Here is a 27,624-nt window from a genome sequence, read left to right on the forward strand (position 1 = left end):
AAAGAGGCGGGGGGAGGGGGGTGGGGGGGCGGGGAGAATGTCACTCAGTAAACATCTCTTTAGATGGGGACAGTGAGGTCTTAAAACCCACTCAAATCAGTAAGACTGTAAGAACTGGGTCACTACAAGAACTTGTTTTCTCAAGGCCAGCAATGGAAAAGGGGAGGCATGCTTTGAGTTGTGGTGGACTTTATTAAGTTGTACTCTTCCTTACATGGTTGCTGTTATCATGTAGGGAGGGAACTAGAATTGCTTATTGTTGACATTTTGTTTTGGTTCAGAGCAAAAGGACAGAGTGAAGAAATTCCCTTAAACCCTGTCCCCTGCCATTGAGGCCACAGTCATTTGCTTAATCTAAGCAATAAAGGTAATAACCAAACACGTGTGTCGTTTATATCATGCAACAAGAGATGGAACATTCCCTACAAATACCTTCCAAGTAAATCACACTTATTTCAGATGATGAAGAGAATATTTGATAAGTGCTATACTTATAAGGGTCCTCAAATGACATGAGCTTGTAGCTTCTTAGGCCACTACCCTGCCACTAATGTGGCACTAATTTTTTTCCCTTGCAGAAATGTAATGCTCAGCTAGTTGTCTTAAAAGCTGGTTACTGTGGAGATGACTATCCGTGTTATGATTCCCCATTTAGAGAGTTTTCTGCATCACCATAAAAGCAAATAACCACAGAGAGAACATTACAAATAAATCATACTCTTTCCCTGAATATGTGTCGACAACAATGAAATGCTACAGATATATTGCAATGTGTGTCTGTGTGTGTGTGTGTGTGTGTGTGTGTGTGTGTGTGTAGACATTCAAAGTTCAAAACTTAGCAAAGTTTTCTATGAAATTCTAGTTAAAAGTTGACATGGGTGGCCACAGATGTGTTGATTTCTCAGCAGTGTTAACATTTCTTCTGTTTGCATAGTCTCTCTTTGTTGCTCAGACTTTGATTTTTTGTTCACACTCTGTGATGCATGCAATTTTCTTCTCTAGCTACCTCCCTGTTTGTTGATGCTGCCCACAAAGCCCTGGTTAGGTAGGAGATATTTAATTCTTTAGAGACACAAGTTTAAGAGATTTGGTTTATGGCCTCTGATCTGATCACATGGGCCAGCCACCGCCAATGGAAATCTTTCTCCTTCTCTTCTCCTCTCTGGGTTCTTCCCCAAAGCAGAGTTGCTCCTTCTGTGTTCTTCAGTGAAATGTCCTGGGATTGGTGTTAAATCGTTTCTTATATAACATGTTCCACAGTGAAGCAACTCATGCTTCTGTGCATTCTTCACAACTCATGCCTCTATGCATTCTTCACAATTTAATCATCTCATGGCAGACAGTACTTTTGCTCCTTTCCATAGAGTTCCCCTTCCCACACTAGACCAGCAACTGGCATCAGGAAGCCTTTGGTTTGTTTCTCTGTTTTCTTTTGTGTCAGTGTTTTATATGATTATGTGAAAAGTACCAGACTCTTATTTTTTTGAGGATATCCTAACAGTGCTGGAATGTGATTGATAGATGGTCGGTGAAGTCTGATTTCTACAAACTGATTAGTTATTGATGCAAACAAGCAAGGACCACGCTCTAACTATTTTGATTTCCTCAACACTATGTCACAAACACTACACTCTGACCTCTGTTTAGTCTCTTATTTTTCTGTGCAAAATGTTTATGTGAATTGGCAGATATGCCCTTTTGAATTTTTAATTCTTTTCCATTATTCGTTTCCTTGGTCTTTTATAGTAACCCATTATAGTAACTGCATTTTTGTTTTGTTTTAGAAATTTTTGTTGCTACTTTAATGTGTACTTACTAAAACTCCAATGAAAAAAATTAAGCCTTTATTATGTTCATAGAAGCATCAAATAACAATATATCAGCCAAGCATTATCTGAAGTGTGTCAAGTTGATTCTATAAAATGGTGACTTTGCTTCTTCTATCAGAGTTGAACAGGAATAGTTTTACCTAAAGTGCATGAAGACTGCTTATTTCATACGTCCTTTGCCCCATTTATATTATTTCCAAAAGAGGCATTAAAAACAGAGAGCTTTTCCGTGTACTTCAGAGTCCATAAATGGAAGTTTCTCTTAGAACATTATGTCTGCCCTCTTATTCATTTATGCAATAAAGGTTTTTAACTGTTCCTCTACAGTGGCCTTCAGATTAAGTAACAAGTCGGGAGTTAGAAATACATTCACACGCAGAACTCCTTGGTAAGAATTAGCCCTTTTGAAACCAGACTTAGGATCTAATCATCAACAATAGTTTCAGACAAGATTGAAAGTCAGACCTCTGCTTCTGCCCAACAATTGCACTAAATTCATTCCCTCTGTGCTGTCTTGGATAGATTTTCAGGCAAACCTTGAGCTTGCTTTAGAATGTTCCTTTGTCTAGTCTTCACTCCGAGGGGTGGCAATGTCAGCCTTTAGCCTTAGCAACCCTTCCCACCCTGCAGCTAAAATGGGAAGAATGTGCACAGAGTGTTCTAACCTCATCCACACCACAGGCAGTTATTCAAGGAGAAAAACACATTTCCCAGCCTTTCATTAGATCAATTTGCTTTTCAAATGGGGCACAATCTGCTGAAGAATGATGTGGGATAGCTTTTCTCCAGAAAAAATTCCACAGCTTTCTTCCCCTCTCTTTAAGAAAACTCATATCCTTAAGTAGTAACCATCCAGTGCACATTATTAATGACCTTTCTGTCTTGCAACAATGTTGATGGTGATAATGTAATATCGTTAACTGCAGACACCCTCTCATTCCAAGAAGCTATCTAGAAAACAAGAGAACAGTGAACAGTATATAGTCTCACCATCACAGAATATCATATTGGGCTTGTGACAAAAATTTCTAAAGGTTTTTAGTTAAAGATATTAACTCCCTACAGTTATTCCAGCTGGTAATTTTTTTTGTCAACTTCTATTCAATCTGCAGCAGTAACTATTAGAGTATGTCTAATGAGCAGCTCAGGGAATGGACTACTGGATAAATGAGCTGTTTTTACCAAGTCCCATTAGCCAGCTTTTCAATGTCCAGTGAACAAATTCTGCCTCTCAGATTTCCAGGGACAACTCTCAAGGGACAGTGCCCAGAAAGTCCCTAGAACATTTAGAGCCTTAGTTCATATATAGAGAGAAACTAAAGCAAAAAGCAAAAGCAAAAACAAAACAACAACAACAAACAACAACAACACTTGTTCATTCAACAAGTTCCTATTGTTGACCTACCTGGGTTCTCAGCTAGGTCTAAGGATATGATCGGGAGAAAGGTAAAATAGAAATAGCCCCTATGCTTTTGAGTTTTACTTGAGCTTAGTGGAGTAGGAAATGATACTTATAAACCATAGAACTATAAGGATGAAATAACTTTTATGAGGATGATAAAGAACAAACTGCTTTACAATGAGCAGTCAAAAAATGTTTCTATGAAGAAGTAAAAATAGATCTGAGCTTAATTAAAGAGGTGTTAGGCAGAGGCATGAGGAGGAGACACAAGGCCCCAGAGATGTGAACCCATGTTTGCAGAATGTCTCAAGAGCAGGAAAGAATGGAGCTTGAACATGCAGACTGGGGTGTCTTCCCATATGTGTCTATGAGGAGATCACTTTAAGAGAAGAGAAACAGGACACGGCAGGCTCAGAACCAAATTCCATCCATGTGCTAGATTCCATTGCAAACTCTGAGGCATCTGCAATTCTCAGTAGAAAGCTGATCTTCCTCATCATTAAAAACATTTTATAGTGAAGAGGTGAAAAAGAGAAGGCATATTTCCTAACTATTTTTGCTTTTAATTTATAACTGTTATCTATATAACATATAGAGTTCATATTTCTAGTTTTAATCTGGGTGAATGTTACAGTCAAGTCTGATCCTATGTTTTATAACCCCTCCCCAAAATCTGTATATCACATAAAATTCCACTTCACTGACACCATCTTATTAAGATGTGTCATGAAAATGACATTAAGGTGATCATGACTTTCCATTACACGTAGACACCCTGGAAAACAAAGACTGAAAAAGGTAGGCCCTGTTAGCTCATACCTGTAATTTTAGCTACTCAGGAGGCTGAGATGTGAGGATTTGAAGTTTGAAGCCAGCCAGTTCATTTAAGTCCATAAAGAGTTTTATCTCCAAGTAACCAACAAAAAGCTGGAAGTAAAAGTGTGGCTCAAGTGGTAGAGTATCAGCTTTGAGCCAAAAAGCCAAGTGAAAGCATGAGACAATGAGTTCTAGACCAGAACCAGCACAAAAGAAAGAAATGTCTGTCTTCTCTTCCCAACAAAATTACAAGTCCTAAGGGATGGGAAGGGGGAACAAAGGAGGAGGCTACAATGCTTGATAAGAAATGTACTCATTATCTTGCCCATGTAATTGTAACCCCTCTGTATGGTATTTTCACAATAAAAAAAAGAAAAACAAAACAAAAACAAAATTACAAGTCTTTTGAAGAATGAACTAAATTCTCTAGTTTCCCATTTTATCCTCTTTTGCTGGAGTCCCTAAGTTGCTCTGTAGGTATGTATAATTTACTGCTTCATGCAGTTGTTTAGCAGCAAGTATTTTCTTGATGCCCACCATGCCCCAGGCTCTGCATAAAACATGAGAAATCAGGATAGAACAACTCATGGCTTAAAGATAAACAGCTAGCACATAAGAGATAGTGCATGAAGGAGTAAGGGAGTGAGGGAGTGGCAGAGTGACTGAATTCTTCACCTCAAAGTTAATTGAAAACTTCAAGAACAAGTGAACAACCAGCAAAAGGTTTCTGCCTACAGATTGGTACTAGCCTAGCATTTGCTTTTCCAGACCAACTCCATGCCCATTTATTGTACAATCGTGAGTCTTGCCAAGAATTAAGCCATTTCATTGTAAGCAAACATCCTATTTTAAGGAATTTACTAACATCCCTCCCTTACTTCTCAAGGACTGAAACATTTTATGTAATCTCAGTTCCTAAGAAATCCAGATATAAGACAGCATTATTGTAGTTTTTATTGAGCTTTGAGCTACTGATGTGTGGTGATTGATTACAAATTTGCTCCATAAGAAGCAGTAAAATCACCACAGAATTATGTTACTCCCTGTCATTTTCCTATATGCAGCATAATATTGAAACCATAGTTTATTTTTATGCTCTTCTAATATTGTAAGGAAAGTAGATTACCAAAGTAGAAGTTGATCTTTCCTGCAAAGTGACTTATCTTCCTGATGTGTGGATGCTGGCTGATTTTGGAGTTATGCAGCCTTATGAAAGAGAACCATATCTGGCCCTCAGTGAACCAAATGAAATATCTCTCTGGAAGGATAAGGAAAATCAGCATTCAAATTAAAAATGTAATAACAATTGAACCAAGGTATAAGTTATTTGGGTTTTTTGTTAAGAGCAAGTCATACATTATTCATACTGAAAAATCTCAAACCAAAAGTGGGATCTATTAGCTACTAACAATATTATGGATCTTAAAAACAAAGCATCTCTTTTTCTTTATGGGGAAACAAAATGTGCATTTTTCATTCTCTTCCTAGTCTGCAGCCTCAGTAATGTCACTTAAGGACATGAAATAGGGGAGCAAAGAGAAGCAGTTACCCCAGTAAGAAATATGTTTCCTTTCTTATGCTGAAAATGAAGGAATGAGATGTTTCTAACTAAGAAAATTAGTAATTCCCTCACACCCTAGCTTTACCAAGATCTTTGTAAAGTTCTAGAAACAGTGCAAAATGAGAAAATGGAGGTTCCTCTACTTCTAGAAGCATTTCCAAATCTCACTCTTGGTTATTCCCAAATCATTTCACTCCACAAACTTCTTAATACTTAGAAGTATTAAATATTTAGAAGGCAGGTAGCTGTTTCAAAGAAATAGGGAGTTAATGAGACTAAAATTGATGGCAGCACCTTTTTTTAAAAAAATAAGTTTTTTATTGTGAAAATACCGTACAGAGGGGTTATAGTTACATGAGCAAAATAATGAGTACATTTCTTATCAAGCATTGTTGCCTCCTCCTTTGTTTTTCCCCTACCATCCCTTCCCTCCCACCTCCTCAACTACACTCCCCACCACCACCCCACAACCCCTCCACCCCACCTAAATAGTAAAGTTTGGTTTTGGACACAGTGTCTTGTACATGTCATTGTTGCAAAGGGTCAATCTGTATCCCTATTTAAACAATTTTTTCCCCTTCTCCTCCACAAATTATATCAACATCAAATACAGGGAAAACAGGGGTTATACCGAGGAGGAGGGACATACAAAGCAACAACAAAAAAAAAAATCACATGGTATCTTATAAATACGTTAGAAACAATAGCAAGAAAGAAAAAAGATATTTGTGTCCCTATCTTAGGGCTCATTTAGTTTACCATCATCTTATATGGTCATATGTACATAGCTTTTGACCTTTTCTGCTTGTCCTAGACTTATACTAGTTATTGCAAATAAGGGAAAACATGGGACCTATGTTTCTTTGGGTCTGGCTTACTTCACTTAATATAATTTTTTCCAAGACTTTCCATTTTCTAACAAACAGGGTGATGTCATTCTTTCTGATGGAGGCATAGAATTCCATTTTATATGTATATGTATATATATCCATTATATATATTCATATATATATTATATATATACACCACATTTTCTTGATCCATTCAGCTACTGAAGGGCATCTGGGTTGGTTCCATATCTTAGCTATGGTTAATGAAGCTGCAATAAACATAGTTGTGCTGGTAGCTTTACTGTGGTCTTGTTTGTGATCATTTGGGTAAATGCCCAAAAGTGGGATTGCTGGGTCATAGGGGAGCTCTATGTGCAGTCTTTTGAGGAACCTCCATACTGCTTTCCAAAGTGGTTGAACAAGTTTACACTCCCACCAACAAGGCAGTAGGGTTCCCTTCTGTCCACATCCCCTCTACCATCTGTTGTTATTAAAGTTCTTGATTATAGCCATTCTAACTGGGGTGAGGTGGAATCTCAATATTGTGCATTTCTTTTATGGCTAGAGAAGTTGCGCATTTCTTCATGGGTCTATTGGCCATTCTTATTTCCTCTTCAGAGAAGTTTCTCTTTAAGTCTTTAGCCCACTTATTTATCAGGCAGTTGTTTCTTTGAGGATTTATTGTTGGGGAGTTTAATTTTTTGAGTTCCAAGTATATTTTAGATATGAGACCCTTGTCCATTGTATGGCTAGTGAAGATCTTCTCCCAATTTGTGGGCTTTCTATTGATCATGCTAGCTATGTCCTTGGTGGCACCCTTTTTAAGCAGATGACACTGAAAGCATCTTTATTCTCAATTACTTTCCTTTTCTATTCACATTGAATTGCCTGTAAACTGTCTCAATATAAATAGGTAGAATCCATTTTTCATCTATTTAAATCTATTTAAACATCCTAACAATGTTTCTAGGTAACCATTTTACCAATGTTATTTAATCATAATGTTTTTTCCAAAAAAATATCCTATTAATAACCTTTCCTCTAACATAAAAAAAGAATAAGCCTCAATCTCCAGAGGAGGGAAAAGAATCAGACAAAAATTGCTGTTTGCAATTTTGTTTGCTTTATAGACCATTTGACTTTTTGTTTATGTTACTTAGCTCATACAAATAGTTTATACTTGTTCATTCCCCCAAGCTCTCTGTAGCCATCCTGAAAATGTCCAACATAAGTACTAGTGTTCCTACTTTCATGTATTTGCTCTTCCTGAAGGATTTTTCCAAAATGCAGGAGAAATAAGCTTGAATTATAGACAAAGAATTTCTCCTGAAAGCCCAAGGGGGAAGGGGGGGGATGAGTCAGAGTATGCAAACATAGTACACTCTTTTCTCTCTAAAGAGTGGAGGTCAAACTTGCCTGGAAACATGTTCATCTGTGGAATGTCTCATTGCTGTCTCTTCATTCTCCAGCTTTTGTGTATGCATTTCCACATTATTAGTTGAAAAGCTTGTAGTCACTTAAAAATCATTAGACAATGTGGGAAATGATGGCTGGAATGGAATAGTTTCTACCACCACCATGAAAAATATCCTTTGTTTAATTCATAATAGCATTTTGCATTTATGGGTTTTGTTTCTTCAAAGAACTCTGCCACCATTAATGAACTAAATCAGCCTTTGCTGTTTTATGATCTGTCTCATTAAAATGAGGTTGATTTTTCTCGGTGGTAGTCATTTATGTTATGCTTTTTTCTTCTAGCAAACACTGCACTTAACTGATGGAGATTCATTTTGAGTTGTGCTCTCAAGTAGAAAATTTTCCCAGAATATATTTTTTAATGCTTCAACCTTGCTATATCATGACAGGGGGGTGTTTAATTTGTACAAATATTTTAAACTATAAAAACACATAAAGTATTTAATGTAGTTTTCTCTAAGTACTTGTAAATTATTTATAAAAAGATTCCCTCAAATAAATATGATGAAACTACCAGTGATAAAATGGTAATTGTTTGCTTTGTGAATCTGATTACTATTTAATTATTGTATACTGTGAAATGATTGGCTTACTGATGAAATAAGGCTTTTTCAGTAAGTGCAGAAGGAAAAAAAAAGAATCTATGCAGCAAAGAAAATGTAGGAGGAAAGTGTCTCTTGGCAAATAAATATATTCACGTTTCCAAGTTGAATCAGAGATGGACTCCTACTTGAAAACTCTGTAAACCTCCAGTTGGTTGTTCGCATCTTCCATCCTCCCATCTTTTGGTATCAGGAACCAGAAGGATTCCTATGCTACTGTTCTATTCTCATCTTGAGCTTTGAGTAGAATTGATCCTGCTCCCAACTTTGTCTGGCTCTCCTAATTAATTGGGGCATTTATACATAACTCAGGTCTAAGCCAACCAAGTTCTTCATATTTTCTATAGCACCAGGATTAAAACAGAACAAGCATTTAGACTATGTCTGTGCAATCAAAGTAAATTTGCAACTTGCTCAGGGAATTCTGTAGGACTTGTAGCTGGACTATGGTTTGAAATCTGAACATTCCATGTAGAATCTGAGGAAAACTTAGATTCTGTTCCATAGAATAGAAAGCAAAGATACAGACAAGCCTGGGACTTTGTAATTATTGATGGATTTATATTAGATTCTGAACTGCGGTAATAAAGTGATCCACAAAGGCAGGAACCCAGAAACACAGGATTTCATTCTATATTTTCTTCAAGTATTCAAGTAGGGGAGTAGCCAAGCTGGGGAGGTGGGTGGAGTTTGAGGCTATGAGAATATCTAGGGCTCATCCTATCTTCTTTTGCCAACTCTAGGTCATTATCTTCATATAACAGGTGCTCCATCACTCTACTACCGCAACCATAGTTCACTCACAAATAGAAAAGAAAGAAAGAGTGAACAGCAAATCCTTATTTGAAGGGAGGGCTTATGGATTTCAGCTCTATTGACACCTTGGACTTCATCAGTCTTTCCTGTTATAATCTGTTTTATACACTGCAGGATGTTTTAGAAGATTCCTTGTTCTCTATCCCTAGATCGATAGCATCCCTCTTTTCCACGTTATCACAATAAAAATGTTTCCAGATGTTTCCCCAGATCCCCTCCTCTGTTGAGATCACCATTTGAAGGATGTGCTGTGACCCACAATACTTGCTCTCACACCTAAGAGGACAGTCAGTCATTCATAGTGAGTCATAGACAATCTAAGAGAAAAAAATTCCAGCTGGATAAACTGGACCCCAAGTAAAATTTGAAAGGTTCTATTATTAAATATGATAATAAAAAAGGGGAAAAGGATTTGAGGAACATCCATAATCTCTGCCACACGGGCACACTTGCACTCTTTCCCATCTGAGAAGCCGATATGTAAACCTCCTAATGAACATTGCCTTAAAATGGGTTGTCAGTCACCTGAAGTTCAGAGCCTAAATGATATAATTATCACTTTAGCTGTATCCAATGCTGTAAGTTGATGTTCCGTGAATCATTATCCAAGGAAGAAGGATAAAAGAGTACCTGGAGTTACTCAGAGGCTAGGAATTGGCTCTGAAGGGATTGAACAAATCAGCTTCAATGTGCCTATTTGTGTTCAAGGGAAGTCTTTGGTTGAAATGTAAAGGCCATGGTCACCAGAGCCCACAGTCCCACGGTAGTTAAGAAAGAAGACAGTATCATTATGCAAAATTGTCAGAATGAAAACGGCAGGCATCTTGCATTATTCTGCATTGAACTGCTGCTTTCTAGTTCTCATTGTAAATACAAAGGCTTTAGTGGCTCCTTTATATCTCACACAAAAGGATCATTGCTTACAGCCAGCTGTTTGGCAATTATATTTCTATGAAGTTAGCATAATTTGACATTAGAATTGCCTAAGGGAAGGAGGGGGTGACAGTGTTCCAGGGTATTAAAGTATAGTATAGAATAGTAATGGAGGAAGTTCCCATTTTACAAGTAAATAGCATCCTAACATTGATCTTGAAGTTCCTACTTTGGAATTCAGAAACATATTTTCCCATAGGAATGTTGTTTTTGTTTTTTCGAGTACCACAGAAGTCTTCCAACACCAGAAAAACAAGATAGTACAAAAGAAAGAGCTGCGGGGCAAAGAAAGATTTGTCTGAAAGTTCTGATTGAGAAAAAAATCATCAGGAAAATCTTCAGGGAAGAGGTGACTTTTAAGCCAAACTTAAGATAGGGAAAGAAATTAAGAGTATTTCAGACTAAAGGACAGCCCGTTCCAAGACACCACATTTAAAATTCTCTGAGAAAAACAGAGTATCTACCATAAGTACATCATCCGATTTGGGGAGAAAAAAAAAGCAAGTTAGACTGGGACTCAGTACTGTAGTGGAGTTTGGATATGAAGTCGCTGAAGATGTTTCATGAAGATAATGGTATGATCCAGTAAGTCTTGACACTTACATGAAGTTTGTTTTGAAAGTGTGGCAAGAATTGCAAGAGAGAGATTGGATTTCTGATCTTGAGAAGTGGCAATGATGAGCAAGGTAGAAAATAATAACCAAAACAAACCAAGTTTTTTAAAATGCACACATGAAAAAAATGGGCAGTGTGATGGCTATTTATCGGAGGCAGTGAAAAAAATGCCAGGTAGCCGCAGATTTTCTAATACTTCCATCCCAAAAGCTGGAGTCATACAAAGCCAGACTTGAAGGGCAGAGAATGATCTTAAGAGTTGGTGTGTGAATGTTCAGAGAAGAGGTTGTGGGTTATATTACAGCACATGAACTGCCTTGTGTTTCTGTAAAAGTTTCCCATTCAGTCCCCATAATTGAAAACAACCACTTAGTAAATTTTGTGCTTAACGCTACAGTTTCTCTCAATTCAATTTGCTTTTGGGGGGCTAGATTCTGCTGACACTGTTGCCAGTGACATCAGTGTTGGTAGACACATTACATTCCGGTGCTTGATCCTACGGTCAGGAACTTCAACAAAGGTAGCAAAAACTTTGGAGTATAAGGTTGGTTAGTAGAATGTCTGAGAAAAGGAGTAGAGAATATATTTTAGAATAATATCAATATAATGAACTCATAAAATAAAGTATATCCTTGAAGGTCATAGGTCAGAGGAAGGAAGAAACTAAGGACATATTAACTCATGCTCAAAGAAAAAGAAAAGACATAAGGAAGAGGAGTTATCAAGAAATGTGTGGAAATGACAAACCTTCTGGGGTATCTTTTGGTCCTCCATACCAACCTCCCTGTTTCCATTCTCACCAAAGACAAAGTCATCAAACCAACCAAGCCTTTGTTGGATTGAAGGGAAACACGGTAATTAGAACAGCGGGGAATAGACATATAAGGAATTGTCATCAGTCTTCTTTCTCCCTGACCAAAAGAGGAAGACCAACTTAGTGTACCCAGGAAGATTAGGTCCAGGTGATATACTCTATCAAATGGAAGAATACGATGCAGTACCAGGAGGACTATGTGGAGATGAGCATTCATTCCATCAAGAGCTAAATAGTGAAGAGTCAGAGCCGTTATACATCTGCTAGAAACTAGTTCTTAGACAGAGCCCTTCAGAAAGAAAACTTCCACATTAATATGAGAGAGAGAGGTGAGAAATTCTTCACTCAAATTTAATGCTTGAGTGTAGACACAATGAATAAAAATAATGGCACTAGACCACAGCCTGTTCACCTGATGATTTGTATTCAGAAGGGGCTTCTTAACCGACAGCAGTACAACCAACTGCCTTTTCATCTTCAGAAAGATGAGAGCAAAAACTACTCATCTGATTGCCATCGTGAGACCCTCTGGTATCTTCTTACATGGCAGAATCAATGTTCCAATCCTCCGTCCCCTCAATGGCCACATACAAGAAATGATTTGACACATTATGTTACTGTAGTGTTACTGTAGAATATATTTAATACAGTGAATACCTATCTCTCACTCTACATATGAATCTATGAAAAATAAGAAAGGAGAGAGGAAACAAGGGAAGATGAGCAGGAAGGGAGAGAAGGAAAAGGAAGAAATGAAGGAGGAAGGAAGGGAGAGTGGGAGGGAGGAAAGATAAAGGGATGGAGGAAGGAATTTTATCGATAAGAAATTAAAAAGAAAAATCCAAATTATAACTTTTTCACACAATAGGAAAGTTTGGGAAATGGAGGAATAGAGATATGACCACAGCCAGACAATCATTCATTCCTAACCAAAAACAAGCCTCAAAGCTCAAGGATTCCTTTTCTCTATTTCCAAATTCTCAGCAGCATAAGTAAAGTTGATATTTCATACATAACATATCAGCTATCTCCAGAATCTGGAAGGAAAACTCAATAAATCATATTTCTGATTCCAACTGTCCAAGAGCCTGGATAATAAGATTGTACATGTAATTCTAAGGTTAGCTTTTCAACTATGTGTAATTTAATCTATTGACTTCAAGAAAACTGCATGGGATATTGAATTAACTTCCCATCTCACCCTACAAGACAACCACCCAAGTCAGTAATAAAAGGAAGGTTTTCCTTTTTGTTAACTGCATACATAATCACATTCATCATGAAGGAACCCATTGCTCAGAGTGTATCTACCTACATTGCTGAAATGAATTGGCATGAGGAGAGCTGATCTGACTTCTGTAGCAAAGGAGACTTTTCCCCACTTGCTGAGGGTGGGCACCAGGTCAGCAGAGTTGAGCTGGAGGAGAGTCTGGTCCACAGAGGCTGCCTTGAATGCTCTCCCTTGCACCAGACTATGGCACTAATTAATAATAGGAGGCAGCCGTGCTTTGACACACTTGCCATGCTCTAACACAATTTAAGTGTTACAGCTCTATGAACTAGTTGTTATCACTCCTGTGCCTTTATAATTAAAGGAACAATGGTACAAAGAGGTTAAATAACTTGGTTTAAGACCATACAGATGTGAGAAGTAGAGCCAAGGTCCAAGTTAGTCTGGGTATAACATTTGTGCTTGTAAACACTACATAAACTGTCTCCACAACAGACCACAGAAGGCTTGGAGACAGGAAATATGTAATTAAGTTCTTTGGAGATTAGGGTTTTGGGGGGAGGAATCAGCCTCTCTTAGACTCAGTTTCCTCACTGGGACTGTCGTAGGACTAAAAATATTTCAATATATTTATGTATAAAACATTTAACACATATCATATATACATATATAACTGGTATGTAACCTATAAACATATATGCACATATATAGCTTATAGATAACCTATATAGAATCATATAAATATACAGACATATTATTTCATATATTATCAAAATCATCTTCAGCTTACATGTCATCTAATTTTACTAATATTTTCATTGATCCCCCAAAATGTATGTATTTATTATTATTTGCAGATGGCATGTTTTGTTCTTTTTTATTAAAAGGACAAACTTTGATGTCTTTGTCTTCAAGATCAGAATAATAATTTTCACAAGAGTAGAAAGAGTATAGACTTTTTTCACCAAAAATAATCATATTTTACATCAATTAAAACTTGACTCAGGAAAATGTGGTATATATATATATATATATATATATATATATATATATATATATATATATAATGGAATTCTATGCTTCCATCAGAAAGAATGACACCTCCCCATTTGCAAAGAAATAGAAAGATTTGGAAAAAACCATATTAAGTGAAGTAAGCCAGACCCCCAAAAACATAGGTCCCATGATTTCCCTTATTTGCAAAAATTAGTATATGTCTAGAATAATCTCAGCAGATGTGCAGAATAGCTCAAAAGCTATGTACAAATGACCATATGAAAGGATGCTAAGCAAAATGAACTCCAAGACATGGACACAAGAGGTTTTTCTTTGTTGCTGTTGTTGTTTTTAATGTATCATGTGATTTATTGTTTCTTTTGTATGTTCTTCCCCCACTGTGGTACATATATATATATATATATATATATATATATATATATATATATATATATATATATCCCCTGTTGTTACTGTATTTGATTTTGGTACTCTGGTATTGTATATATGTTTATCTGAATCAGGGAAGGGAAGGGGAGCAATACAATGGTGAGACAAAGGACAAGGGGGAACCAATGCAACAGCGATATACACAAGACAATATGTTGGAAATGATGTGTACAACTTGGGGGGTTTTGACGGGGAGGGAAAGTAGGAGAAAGTGAGGGAAGGGGTAGCAAGTTTGGCAAGAAATGTACTTATTATCTTACTTCTATAACTGCAACCTCTCTGTACATCACCTTGACAATTAAAAAAAAACTTGACTCATCCTTACACATTGTTTAACACTAGAATCTGCTCTTCAAACTTGATAGTTTTATTAGTTTTCCATTGCTGCTGTGACAAATTATCACAAACTTAGTGATAAAGCAACACATACTTATTATTCATAGTTCTATAGGTGAGAAAAATCTGACACATTCAATTAGATAGGAAGAATAAGTTCAAAAGCTCTATTGTAAAACCCAGTAACTACGGATTGAATAACAAAGTTTTCTATCTTTGAAAGTTGTTAATAGACACTAAGTGTTCCTACTACAAAAGAATTAGCATATGAGATGGCGCCCTTTATATTCATTAGCTTGATTGTAACCATTCCATGTCCATACACATTTTTAAACATGATAGATGTCTATAATGTTTGTCAGACAAAAAGCTAACTTTTGAAAGTTTTTTTCCAAGAGAAATCTTACATATTTCTCAACCAAGGTATCCATCAGAGGCTTTTGGTAAGCCTTTGTGTGTGTGTGTGTGTGTGTGTGTGTGTGTGTGTGTGTGTGTGTGTGTGTGTCTTTTAAAAGCCATCCATACCCCTTGACTTGTAGCCCCTTCTTTACTCTTCAAAGGGAGCAATGTAGCATGACTCTGGTTCCTCTATTGTCTTTTTGACTGTAGCTAGAAAAAGGTTCTGTTTACAAGTACTAATGTGACTAGAACCTGGATATTCTGGCATAATCACATCTCAAAGTCCTTACCCTTAATCACAGTTGTACAGTCCTTTTGCCATATTAAATATTCGCAGGTTCTAAGGATTAAATGTGACATCTTTGGAAGAGCTATTCTTCTGCCTACCATGATTATGAATAATAAGAGCAAAAATCCCAATCTGGTATGTTAAAAAGGTTTGTCAACATGTAAGTTTGAAAGAGATCTCATTACAGTATCCTGAAAATCCTCCAAGTTAGAATAGCTATTATGACAGAAAGGAAAGTCCAGCTAACCTGATTTCAAGCATAAAGCCTGACAATGGTGGGTGAAGGATGGCAGTGTGATACATGGATATCAAAACCAAATGAGCCAAGAAGACCCACTCACTGTTATATCGAGTGCAGAATCTTCTTTCTGATCCCACTTTATGATTTTTATGATCTGAAAAGTGACAGATATCAGAAAAAGAGAGAGATCTTTCTATCTACCAAAGTTTAAAAGCTAGACTACTATTTCTAAGAAAAATACACAAAGGAAGTCAAGCATCACAAACCTCATGCCTGTTTTGCTGATAGCAGGGATTATCTAAATGGTGTTTAAGGAAGGGTTGTCAATATTTAGAGGAGGGAGATTTCCATGAGGGCTTGCTTTGGGGAACAGAAGGAATCCACAAGCCACAGAGCCACAGACGCCTGAGGAGAGTGGGCCACTTTTGTAGCCTGATACTTTGCTGAGATATTTACATGTTTCCAGAAATGTAAGGGATAGTTACATGCCATGAACCACAGGAAAAGCAATAGCAACATTAACAGGTCTCATCACAATCTATTTTATCAGGACTTCTAAGCCACCAAGGAACTGGGAATGAACAAGAGAACAAATTTAAAACCAAAGGCAGGAAAGATGATCTTTGAGATATATATATATATATCTGTATGTTCTCCCCACATTGGTATAACTCATCTTGAGTTGGGTAGATTTCCATTTTGACAACTCAGTCTGTGGTTAGAGAGACTGACGTGAAGTACAGATCTCAGACAAAGTTACTAATGAGCAAGGCAAGGGATTAGAGCTTCCTGCAAAAAGAGCAGCATTCAACACAATGAACAAACTAGAAAACACTGAGGAAATGGAGCCAGTCAAGGGACAGATGAAAATGGAGAACAGAGAAAACAGGGAAGCAATTGAAGACTTGGGATATGGCACTGATTTTTTTTTAAATCCCCAAAACACATGTATCTAAGTAAGATGTGGACTCTAAGACAATGGGTAGAAGACTGGACTGAGATTTAGAAGACTTGATTATGAGGTCCTAGATAAATTCCACTTAGTTATTCAACAAAAAGTTAATATGGGGCTGGGTGTGGTAGCTTGTCGTCACTATATCCTTAGTGTGTACAAAGCCCTGAGTTCAATCCCAGTGCCTTCCGATGCCAATCACTATTTTAGTTCTTATAGTAATTATGTCAGTGTTTCTGTCCTTGAGGAATTCTAGTCTTCTAAGGGAAAAGAAGGAGGAGATCAAAGCAACTTTTTTATCTGCAGTTTTCTAAACTTATGTGGGCATTATATTGTCTGTAATATGTCTACCAACTCTTCATGTTCTAAGAAGAGAAAAAGTATCTTGAAAGTTTAGCCTTAGTTATTTTGGATGATTTTATTTCTTTTTGTTAATCACTGCCTTCTGATGTATAGCATACATTACATATGAAATGGGAAAGTGCTTAAGAAAAACAATAGAGAGATTTCCCTTTCCGTTCTAGACAGAGCGTCCTGAGCCCCTGAGGTATGTCATTCATCCATTAGTAACTGGAGCTACCTCACCTCTCCAGTGACTGGGTAAAGTAATAACTTTACCTTTGCCTAATGATGATTAAAGGGAAATGCTCAGAGACTCTTTTTACTCCTTTTCCTCTATGTACACAGGCCTATTTTTTTTTCTTGAATACTTGAAAGAAGTTCTGTGTGTGTGTGTGTGTGTGTGTGTGTGTGTGTGTGTGTGTAGATCTGTCTCTGTCTTTCTGCATTGCTCTGTCTCTCTTCCTGTCTCTGTCTCTCACTATATATATATATATATATATATATATATATATATATATATATATATATATATATATATATATGTTCTCCCTCTTTCTGTCTCTGTATGTATAGGTCTACCTCTGTTTTTCCACATCTCCTGTTTCTCTGTGTCTCTGTCTCTGTGTAGATCTATTTCTGTCTTCCTGTAGCTCTGTGTGTCTGTCTCTGACTGTCTGTGACTCTGTCTCTGTGTGTCTCTGCTTCTGTGTCTGTGACTCTGTCTGGTGTGTATGTGTGTGTGTGTGTGTGTGTGTGTGTGTGTGTGTGTGTGTAGATGTCTCTTTCTATCTCTCTGTTTCTGCCTTCCTCTGTCTCTCTGTGTGTATAGATCTGTCTCTGTCTCTGTGTCTCTGTCCACTCCCTGTCATGGGTCTATCACATGCATACACATATCTATAGTTCCCTTCCACCTTCTCCTCTCAGTTACCTCCACAGGGAGGCCTTACCTGAGCAGTTTAACAACTTCCTCCCTACCTTTTACTCACTAAAGCACCCCTGCTCCTCTCCAGGAGATCACTACTCTGGTCTGTTCTTCCACAGCACTGTTGTTGACTTCTACTTTCATGTGTCCTTCATTTTTTTTATAAGTTAATTTATTGTCCATTTCTCCATGCAAATTTTCAGGTCCATTGTGAAGACAGAAATGGTCTCCTCACAGCTCCCAGCCCCTGGTTGAGTAAATGAGTAAATGAACTCATGAAATGGGTCTTTTGTCTTCTCTCTGTGTTTTTGGTTTTTTTTTCCCCATATATTGGTGTGCTATGGACAAGACTCTCTGCCAGCTCACAAAAGCCAATTGTTGGATTTTCAGGGACTTTACAAGCTGGTTGTTAAACTTTTTGTGGCTTGAAATCAGTTGGGAAAAGCACACTTAGACCACAGAAATCTGCAAATGCTACACGTCAAGATATTTTTCCAAAGACCTGGTTTACCAGCACACCACTGTTCTCATCTCTAAAACGAACTTGAAATATTAATTTTCCATGACAAAAAAAAAAAGCATAGCTGATGGAGTATTTCAAATCTTTCCCTAAACAGTGCTCACATTAAAAAAAATACTAGGTACATGTTATATAGTTATTTACCTCACGGAAACGTTTAGACCTTATTCACCTTACCTTTTTTATCTTTTACTTATGCTTTTGTTTTTGAGATAAGGTCTCATTATGTAGCTCAGGCTGGCCTGGAACTTACAATACTCCTGTGTTGACCACCTAAGTCTGGGATTACAGCCATGCATCACCATGCTCACCAATGTCTGTCCTTTATAAGCTAAATCATGGTCTAAATTATGTGTCTTTGAGCTTCTAACGATTTTGCTACTGTTTTTCAGATCCTTATGTCAAGATTCATCTGATGCAAAATGGCAAGAGGCTGAAGAAGAAAAAGACAACCATTAAGAAGAACACTCTCAACCCCTACTACAATGAGTCGTTCAGTTTTGAAGTTCCTTTTGAGCAAATCCAGGTAATGTCAGAAATAAATTTGTCCTCTCAATTTTATTCCTTCAGGTCACATAAATTATACACAGAAACCTTATAAATTACCAGTGCCAAGGCCTTCATTAGAGCTGTCATTTTTATTCCCATGCACATCTGATGACTGAGCTAGATGAAGAGAGATGTCATAAAATGTAAAGTACAGAATATGTTGATTCATCAGGAAAAAAAAAAACCTTCTGGTCTTCTATTGAGCAGAAATAAGAGGAAGTAAAGGAAAGTCATTCAGACAACAGTCTTAATTCACAAAGTCCATCTATGAAGTTGAAAAGCCAAGAAAAGAAACAAGCTTGCCCTGCTCACTCCCAGACGATCAGTACAGTTCTTACCATATCTCCAGCACAAAAAAAAATGAAGGAAGAAAAATATTGAGGTTGATACTGAATATGCCTTGTTAGAAGATAAGTAAAAACAGAAAACAATACACTAGGGATGTATTTTTAATTCAGCTTTTGAATTCACCTCTCTATATCTGACTTGAATTAGACATATATTTTTTGTTAAAGTCTGAAGTATTCTACTAAAAGATCTTGTAGTTGATATAGTGAAAACAAGCTGCTAGTTAATAGCCACCAGGATAACACATGATTTTAGGGATTTAAGAACATTTGAACTGAGCTGAGTGCTGGTGGCTCATACCTATAATCCTAGCTACTCAGGAGGCTGAGATCTGAGGATTGCCATTCAAAGCCAGCCTAGGCAGGAAAGTCTCTGAGACTCTTATCTCCAATAAACCATCAGAAAACCAGGAGTGGCACTATGGCTCAAAGTGGTAGAGTACTAGCCTTTAGCAAAAGAGCTCTGGGACAGCACCTAGTCCCTGAGTTCAAAACCCATAACCAACAAAAATTATATATATACATATATATGTGTGTATGTATGTATATATATATATATATATATATATATATAGAGAGAGAGAGAGAGAGAGAGAGAGAGAGAGAGAGAGAGAGACTCTCAGAATTCGAAGTTCATATCTAGTAGTTATGGACTATGTTTTGCTAGTCTTTAAGTGTCAGGGAATTCAATGGCATAGAACAACACAATTATTATACTTTAAGAACTAATTGAAGTGAGTCTATTTTTCAATGACATGAAACTGCCTGTATCAAAGGAGAAATAAAGTGTAGACAGGAAAACTAAAACATGAGACCATCTAAAGGTCCAGAATAGCAAAAGTCGATGCATAATTATTTATTTACTTTTAATCTGTTTTTAAAATATAGCATCTAATGGATGAATCATACTTTCATTCCACAGAGAAAGCTAAGATAATATGTTGGCTTGTTGTATGTTATGGATATGAAGCACTTCACACATATAATCTCGTCTAATCCTTCTAATAACTTTATGAGAAATGTACCATTATTATCCCAATTTTATACATAAGTATGGCCTTAAAATTCCCTCATAAATAAAACAGGAGTACTAACAATTTATGTCTAAGTAAGGTCATACATAAAACGTTAGGAACAGCCTAGCTCAAGAGCACTCAATACAAGTTTCAAAACATCATTATTCTCAATGCTAATGTCATCACTTCCCAAATTAACATTTTATTAAATAAATCCAAAAATGCGATGATACATAAATCAGTGCTGGCCAGTGGAAGTTTCTGTGTTTATAGAAAGATTTATCATCCATGATACTCAATATCATGGATACTCAATATGGCAGTTACAAATGGCTAATGAGTACCTTGGTCAACTAATGTGCCTGAGAAACATCATGTAATTTCAATGTATTTAGCACTAAACTTAAACTGTTGCTTTTATATACTGTATTATATAGGGCAGTTTGAAATGACAAAAATAAGTAGGGACTCCACCATCCTTCCATTAGTTCATGGATTTCCTTTAAGCTTTCACATATACATTTTCACCTTTGCCCCATATTCATACTTATTTATTTCCTTTGAATATATGTTATATGGGCTGGGAGGGTGGCTCAGTGGTAGAGCGCTTGCCTTGCATGCCTGAGGCCCTGGGTTTGATTCCCCAGCACCACATATGCAAAAAAAGAAAAAAGCCAGAAGTGGCGCTGTAGCTCAAGTGGTAGAGCGCTAGCCTTGAGCTGAAGAGCTGAGGGACAGCGCCCAGGCCCAGAGTTCAGGCCCCACGACTGGACCCAAAAAAAAAAAAAAAAGAATATATGCTATATTAGTGTCATCACAGAAAGCACTGAATCCCTGTTCCCAGTCATTTGTTCAGTACTTAAACCTAACACCCTGAACCCCCTATGGAACCCATTGACATTAGTTTTCTCCTGAGACATCAGTTGTTTCAAATCATTCATTTTTGCAGTATGTGTCCAGTGAACTCTTGAGTTCTAAGACTTTATTCCTATGGAAATCATTACCTCCTGCTATTATTATTTTAATTTAATTTTATTTTATTTGTGAACATACTGTACAGAGGAGTTACAATTACATGGGCAGGATAATCTGCTATTATTTTTTTAATTCCACAAAACAATACAAGGCAGAGCATTGAAATAAAAATTCTAATCTTCATGCTTTGAGCTATAATTTTAGGTATTGCTTTAAAAAGTGCTAACTACAAATTTTAGAAAATAACAAACATACTGAAACTGAAACACATTAACACAGAGCAAATTTGGTGTTTCCCGGCATAATTTATTTGAAGTATAAGTTTCAGAGGAGATCAAATGAACCTGAGCCCATAAGGCATGGAGACAAGATAGCTCTCTCTGGCTTTCTCCACCCCTTGTGTCAACCTTTTATTCCTATTTGTCCCTGAATGCTGCTTTCCTAGTCCTCAAATTTCCCTAGAGAAACTATTTTGTGTGATAAAACAAGAGTTTAGATTTCCTTTGTCCTGAAGTTTTCCGATTATCTATCTTTCTGATTTTCTGAACCCTCTGAATATAATCTGGAAGGAGAAATATGTAATGATTCCCCAAAGCACATGAAAATGTTACCTCCAGCACCACCTCCAAAATATAGAAATATATATAGAAATATAGAAATATAGAAATAAAATACAAGAGGTTGAGCATTAGACATATGCCACTGGCAAATCAATCCCAGGATATTCCATCTGGAGTGACATTAATTGATTTATTCCTAAACTCTGAACATTGCTGTCACTTTGGGCATGCCATCTTCATCCCATTCAATCACACTGCAGTGTGATTACACACTCATTTGTTTGTAGTCCTATACACCATCCATTGGATAGGTAAATTATTAATAATAAAGCCTGTCTTTTATTGCCAGTGTGCTGCATGCAGAAGTGATTGCTGTCTTTGTACAGGAGATTTACATCAGTGACCTCTCTCAATACATTGGTTCTATAACTCAGAGACCAAAATCCACAGAAGAGCTGGAACTCAATGGGATCTTCATTTTCTGTTCCCTCCTCTGACCACAAACTTTTTGTATCCATTTTATTTCTATCTCCTTTTAATTTTATATCTCTTTTCTATATTGGATCCGTCACATATTTTGACTCAGCAAATTCATTACTTAGGAAACAGACCTGAAATATGCTTTGAAATAATGTAATTTTCTATAAGTCTGCCTTCATCTATTCATTCACTCCAAAAAAGTACATTATTACACAACATTCACAATCTGCTGAAGTCGCTAAGGTAAATCTTGTGAAAAGTTTTATCTACTTATAGCAATGCTGGCTACATGGTAGTTAATAAATGTTCATTAAGAAAATATAAACTTGTAGCAAAAAAATCTTTAGTGACTACTTTTTAAAGACATTCACCATGATGTTATATTTTATATTCAAAATCATCATATGAGCCAGGCTCCAGTGGCTCACACCTGTAATCCTAGCTACTTAGGAGGCTGAGATCTGAGGATTGTGGTTCAAAGCCAGCCCAGGCAGAAAAGTCCATGAGACTCTTATCACCAATTAACCACCAGAAAATTGTAAGCAGCACTGTGGCTCAAGCAGTAGAGTGCTTTCCTTGAGCTGAAAGTTCAGGGACAGTGCCCAGGTCCAGAGTTCAAACCCCATGACCAACCAAAAAAAAAAAAAAAAAAAAAAAAAAAAATATATATATATATATATATATATATATATATATATATATATATGGTTAGCTGAAATCCCATATTAGTTTTAGCAAAATGTTGGTGATTGCATCTCGAAATGAAATTATAATAGCGCATGATTACTTTGGGAAGTTTAACAATAAAATAAAATAATAAAAAGGCCTGAGCAATGGTGTAGCTCTCACTGATGAGACAGATGAAACTATAAATTTAGAGGTCACAGATTTTGCCAAAGTCAGCATGAATGGTGATGTACAGACCCTGGAAAACAACCCACTCATTCCTTATGCAATCTAAGTCAGGTGAAGTAATGCCTTTTAGCTTCTGACATCCTTATGCATATACTAGCAAGATGACTAAGAAATAGTGGACATCATATAGAAAGTAGGGAAATATGAACTGTGTAATAAAATCAGCATTTAAACGGTTAGTGGCAATGACAAGATAGATGCTGATGATTAGAATATAGTGGGAACGTAAAAATTGGACTCCAGCTTTCATATTCAAGTCCTCCTCAGCCTCCTTGTGGTAGTTAGGGGTCCGTGCTTCTTATTTTGAGTCCTCAGATCCCACAGAAGCTTGCCATGGAGCTTCATCTAGAGCAATGTAATTCATTCATATTCATTCTGTGTCCTCTTTCAGAAAGTGCAAGTGGTGGTAACTGTTTTGGACTATGACAAGATTGGCAAGAACGATGCCATCGGCAAAGTCTTTGTGGGCTACAACAGCACCGGCGCAGAGCTGCGACACTGGTCAGACATGCTGGCTAACCCCAGGCGACCCATTGCCCAGTGGCACACTCTACAGGTAGAGGAGGAAGTGGATGCCATGCTGGCAGTCAAGAAGTAGAGGGAAGAAGAAGCCTTTCTGCATTTGCCCACATAGTGCTCTTTAGCCAGTATCTGTAAATACCTCAGTAATATGGGTCCTTTCATTTTTCCAGCCATGCATTCCTAACACAATTCAGTGGTACTTCAGATTTAATTTGCACAAATTTAAGTGTAGAGAGCCCCTATGCCCTTCATCCTGCCACTGCCCTCCAAATCAACTCTTCTTTTAAGCAATATGATGTGTAGATAGAGCATGACTGAAATTATTTATTGTATCACACCGTTGTATATACCAGTATGCTAAAGATTTATTTCTAGTTTGTGTATTTGTATGTTGTAAGCGTTTCCTAATCTGTGTATATCTAGATGTTTTTAATAAGATGTTCTATTTTAAACTATGTAAATTGACTGAGATATAGAAGAGCTGATAATATATTATATGGTAAATAGAGTATGGTCTGCATTCCAGCAAAAATATCAACTTGTAAAGCACTAGTACAGTTCAACTTACAGACATCTTAAAGGACAACTTAAACCTGAGCTTTATTGAATCATTTGAGTATCAATACTTGCACCACATATTTGGTGGGTGAGTCCAATTTGGTAGAATTCCTTCACAGGCAAAATAGCACGATCTGAGCAGCATCTAGGCTGACATCAAGGAAGCATAGCAACAAAGCAGATTAGCATCTGTTTATATGTTCCTACAAAGCTAGAATCATGGCTGCACTCTTATACTTGAGGGGCAACTGAACAGGAGTCAATGAATTCCTACTACTGCATATAGAGTAACAACACAATGGTTGTAGTTGTTGTTGTTGGTGGTGGTGGTGGTGGTGGTGTGTGTGTGTGTGTGTGTGTGTGTGTGTGTGCGTGAGTGCGTGTGTGTGTATATGTGTGTTAGAGAGAGAAAGAGAGAGTGATGCATGCATTTGTTTAGGGATGGGGTGAGGGAGGAGAAGCTGAGGAGTCAGCATTTCTGAAATATTGCCTGACTAGTTAAAATTACACAATAGCTCTCCGTTATCACATTTATACAAAATATTCATTCCGTGAATTCTGGTCCAGATTTCACACCTATAATGATTCCAAAAGGTTTGCACAACTAGACTTTGTAACAAAATATTTTACTATACAAAACCAGATTAGAAGGAATGCAGAATATTTTTAACACAGCAATCTGTGCTTATTACAAGAAGTTACTTTGTGGTAAACAGACAGTATTGTAATCCCATCAAAAGATGAAAAAGAAAGAGAATTAGCCATAGTTCTGAATGCACTTCAATTAAGCCAAAACAGACAGCTAGTGATCTTTTTTATATGCTCTTTTTACTTAAATAAGTTTTAATTTGTCCTTTAAACAAAGGTGAAACAAAACCAAGAACAAGTTCTAGATAAAAGAAGCAACCTCTTATGTATACTAGATGCTTGATTTAGGAAGAGTTTTTCAACGTTTTCAATGTTATTATGTAGTAAATGGCACTATTATGAAGCTACTAGTCATTCCATAAGAGTCTTACAGGACTGCTCTGTGTAACACTGTGACTGCCGTGTGTGCTTAGACACGTAGTTTCCTCAGTGGATAGCATTCAACTTATTCTGTAGTGATATTGTAACAATACTGCCATTCCCTTCTACTGCACTGCCCAATATGTGTGTGTGTGTGTGTGTGTGTAGCACAAACAGTTCTCATTTACAAAGGACCAATTCAGAACTGGAAAGCTATGCATAGGACAAGAAAGATACACAGAATGGAGTACAACCCACAGCGTTTGTCAAGCACTGTGCACTCTTCCATATTTGTCCCTACTCTGGTAGACAGACAACCACTTCCCAAGAGGACACATTGCTTCAGTCATTTCCTCCACTCACTGGTGTGCCCTGTTTTAACTCACAGGCCACAGAGAGCAGTGATGTCCTGAAGTGCGAGTTGACCTTCTCACAAACTAAAGTGGAAGAAACCTAAGATATTTGCTCTTTAGTATATCACTCCATATTTATGACAAAACTCAAGGGAATTCCCAAAGGGACCATGGTAGACTTCAAACATAGGGTTAGCTGTTTCTCAATAAAACCAGGATACCTGACATTTTCCTCTCCTCATCCAATGAGAGGAAAGCCCTTTCCTCTTTCAGCTATGAATGCAATGAACGCATAGGATGAAAGAAGAATGTATCTCCTTCTTCCAGAGATATATTCACTTTCTTACATGACAGGTAATGGAAAGTACACACTGCATAATGTGTGCTTAAACATCACGTTGGACAGAAAATTCAAAATTCTTTCCAAGTTAAAGGACCAAACCCAACCAAAGAGAGAAAGTAGATTTTTCACAATTCCTTAAATACTACAAACCGACATCTAATTTCACTGGTTTCAGTTTTAAGTTGTTCTCCATAAAACAACACTTTCAAATAAGCAGGGTCCAGCTACCGATCCGACATTATAGCCTCCATTAAAGTACTACTAACATATTCTCTTCCAACACTGCCAACATGGGATTTCACCATAGAATTAGTCGGTACTATATCATCTTCCACGAGTCGGTTGCCTGGACCTGTTTTATGACCAAGATTCATCCTCAGAGAAGCCACATGTACCTTTCTGACAAAGCTGTGTAAAGTGTTAGAGTCTGATGCCCTAGAAAGATCCTAGTTGCCTTTGTGTATACTTACTGCCTGCTTGAGTGTTTCTATGTGTGGGTTTTTCTGTGTCTTGTAGAAATGTTGGGGTGTTTTCTTCTGCCATATGGCTCGTGACCCGCGAGCCAACTACTTTAGCTGTATTTTACCTTTTTTTTTTTTGATGAGGTGGTTTAACTTTTGTTTCACTTTGTGTAGTGAATCCCACAGTAGTTTTCTGATTGTTGTTAAAAATGACTTAACATATTACACGATATTCAATAAAAATGTTTTATTTCCTGTTGATGTGGCCGCCTTTCAACTCTTTTTCTTATCTGGCTGTGGTGGTTAAGTCAAGAATGCATACACTTTCAGGGGGGCAATTCAAGCATCAAAACTAAAAAACAAAAGTTGTGCTAAATGGTAGTCTCCGGGTCACATCTATGACTACAGAGGGGCTGCAGAGAAACAATGCCCAGAGAATATCTAGTCACTTCTGCCCATTGTCCCTGGATAGTTCTTCACCATCTGCTCCTGTCTGTTATCAATTCACCTGCCCATTTTGATGCTTTTCACTTCGCCCAAAATATGCACTCAGCGGATTTAATTCCAGAGTCATGTACTCTCCAGGGTGGAACTGAAAAATGATGGTTTTAACTATTTTCAAAGGCTTGCAAGAACTCTACCTTCTATGCCTACCACAGAGGCTAGAAGAATGCAAACACCTTCCCTATACTCCTTTCAATATGCATTGAGCATACCTTCTTTATTTTAGATTTTGAGTTCATACTGCAGGCTAATCCCAGACTGATAGATAAACACTATCACAATGCCCTATGATGTGTACTCCAAGGGAAGGCCTTAGCATGGAGCTAGTGGCTCACATCTGTCATCCTAACTACACAGGATGCTGAAATCTAGTGGATCGAAGCTTGAAGCTAGTTCAAGCAGAAAAGTCTGAATGACTCTATCTCCAATAACCAGGAAAATTCTAGGGTACAGGTATAGCTCAAGTGGTAGAATGTCATCCATGAGCTTATTATTGCTAGAGGAAAGCAGACAGAAGCTAGAAACAGGAAGAGGATTCCTTCTCTTCCCCTCCAACTTTCTACCTAAACCAGTGTCTCCATTGGCATAAACTATCAACAGATAAGGGATTCAAGGAAAACAAGTCTTTCAATGCTGGGTTTCCATCCTTAGTCCAAAACAG

At 37.2% G+C, this 27,624-nt stretch overlaps 1 protein-coding gene across 3 annotated transcripts in view; it reads left to right on the forward strand.

Moving 5' to 3' along the window:
* The window catches only part of LOC138813399 (synaptotagmin-1), a 337,314-nt gene extending 310,594 nt beyond the window's left edge, over positions 1 to 26,720 (forward strand). For all 3 annotated transcript variants that reach the window (XM_070001793.1, XM_070001792.1, XM_070001791.1), the window contains exons 8-9: positions 18,765 to 18,898; positions 23,606 to 26,720. In XM_070001793.1, coding sequence (XP_069857894.1) covers positions 18,765 to 18,898; positions 23,606 to 23,812 — 341 coding nt within the window. In that variant the 3' untranslated portion in view covers positions 23,813 to 26,720. The remainder of the gene's footprint in view (positions 1 to 18,764; positions 18,899 to 23,605) is intronic.
* The last annotated feature ends 904 nt before the right edge of the window (positions 26,721 to 27,624 follow it).

Source organism: Dipodomys merriami, unplaced genomic scaffold (genome assembly GCF_024711535.1).
Source record: "Dipodomys merriami isolate MVZ:Mamm:240054 unplaced genomic scaffold, mDipMer1.0.p SCAF_598, whole genome shotgun sequence".
Lineage (NCBI taxonomy): Eukaryota > Metazoa > Chordata > Mammalia > Rodentia > Heteromyidae > Dipodomys > Dipodomys merriami.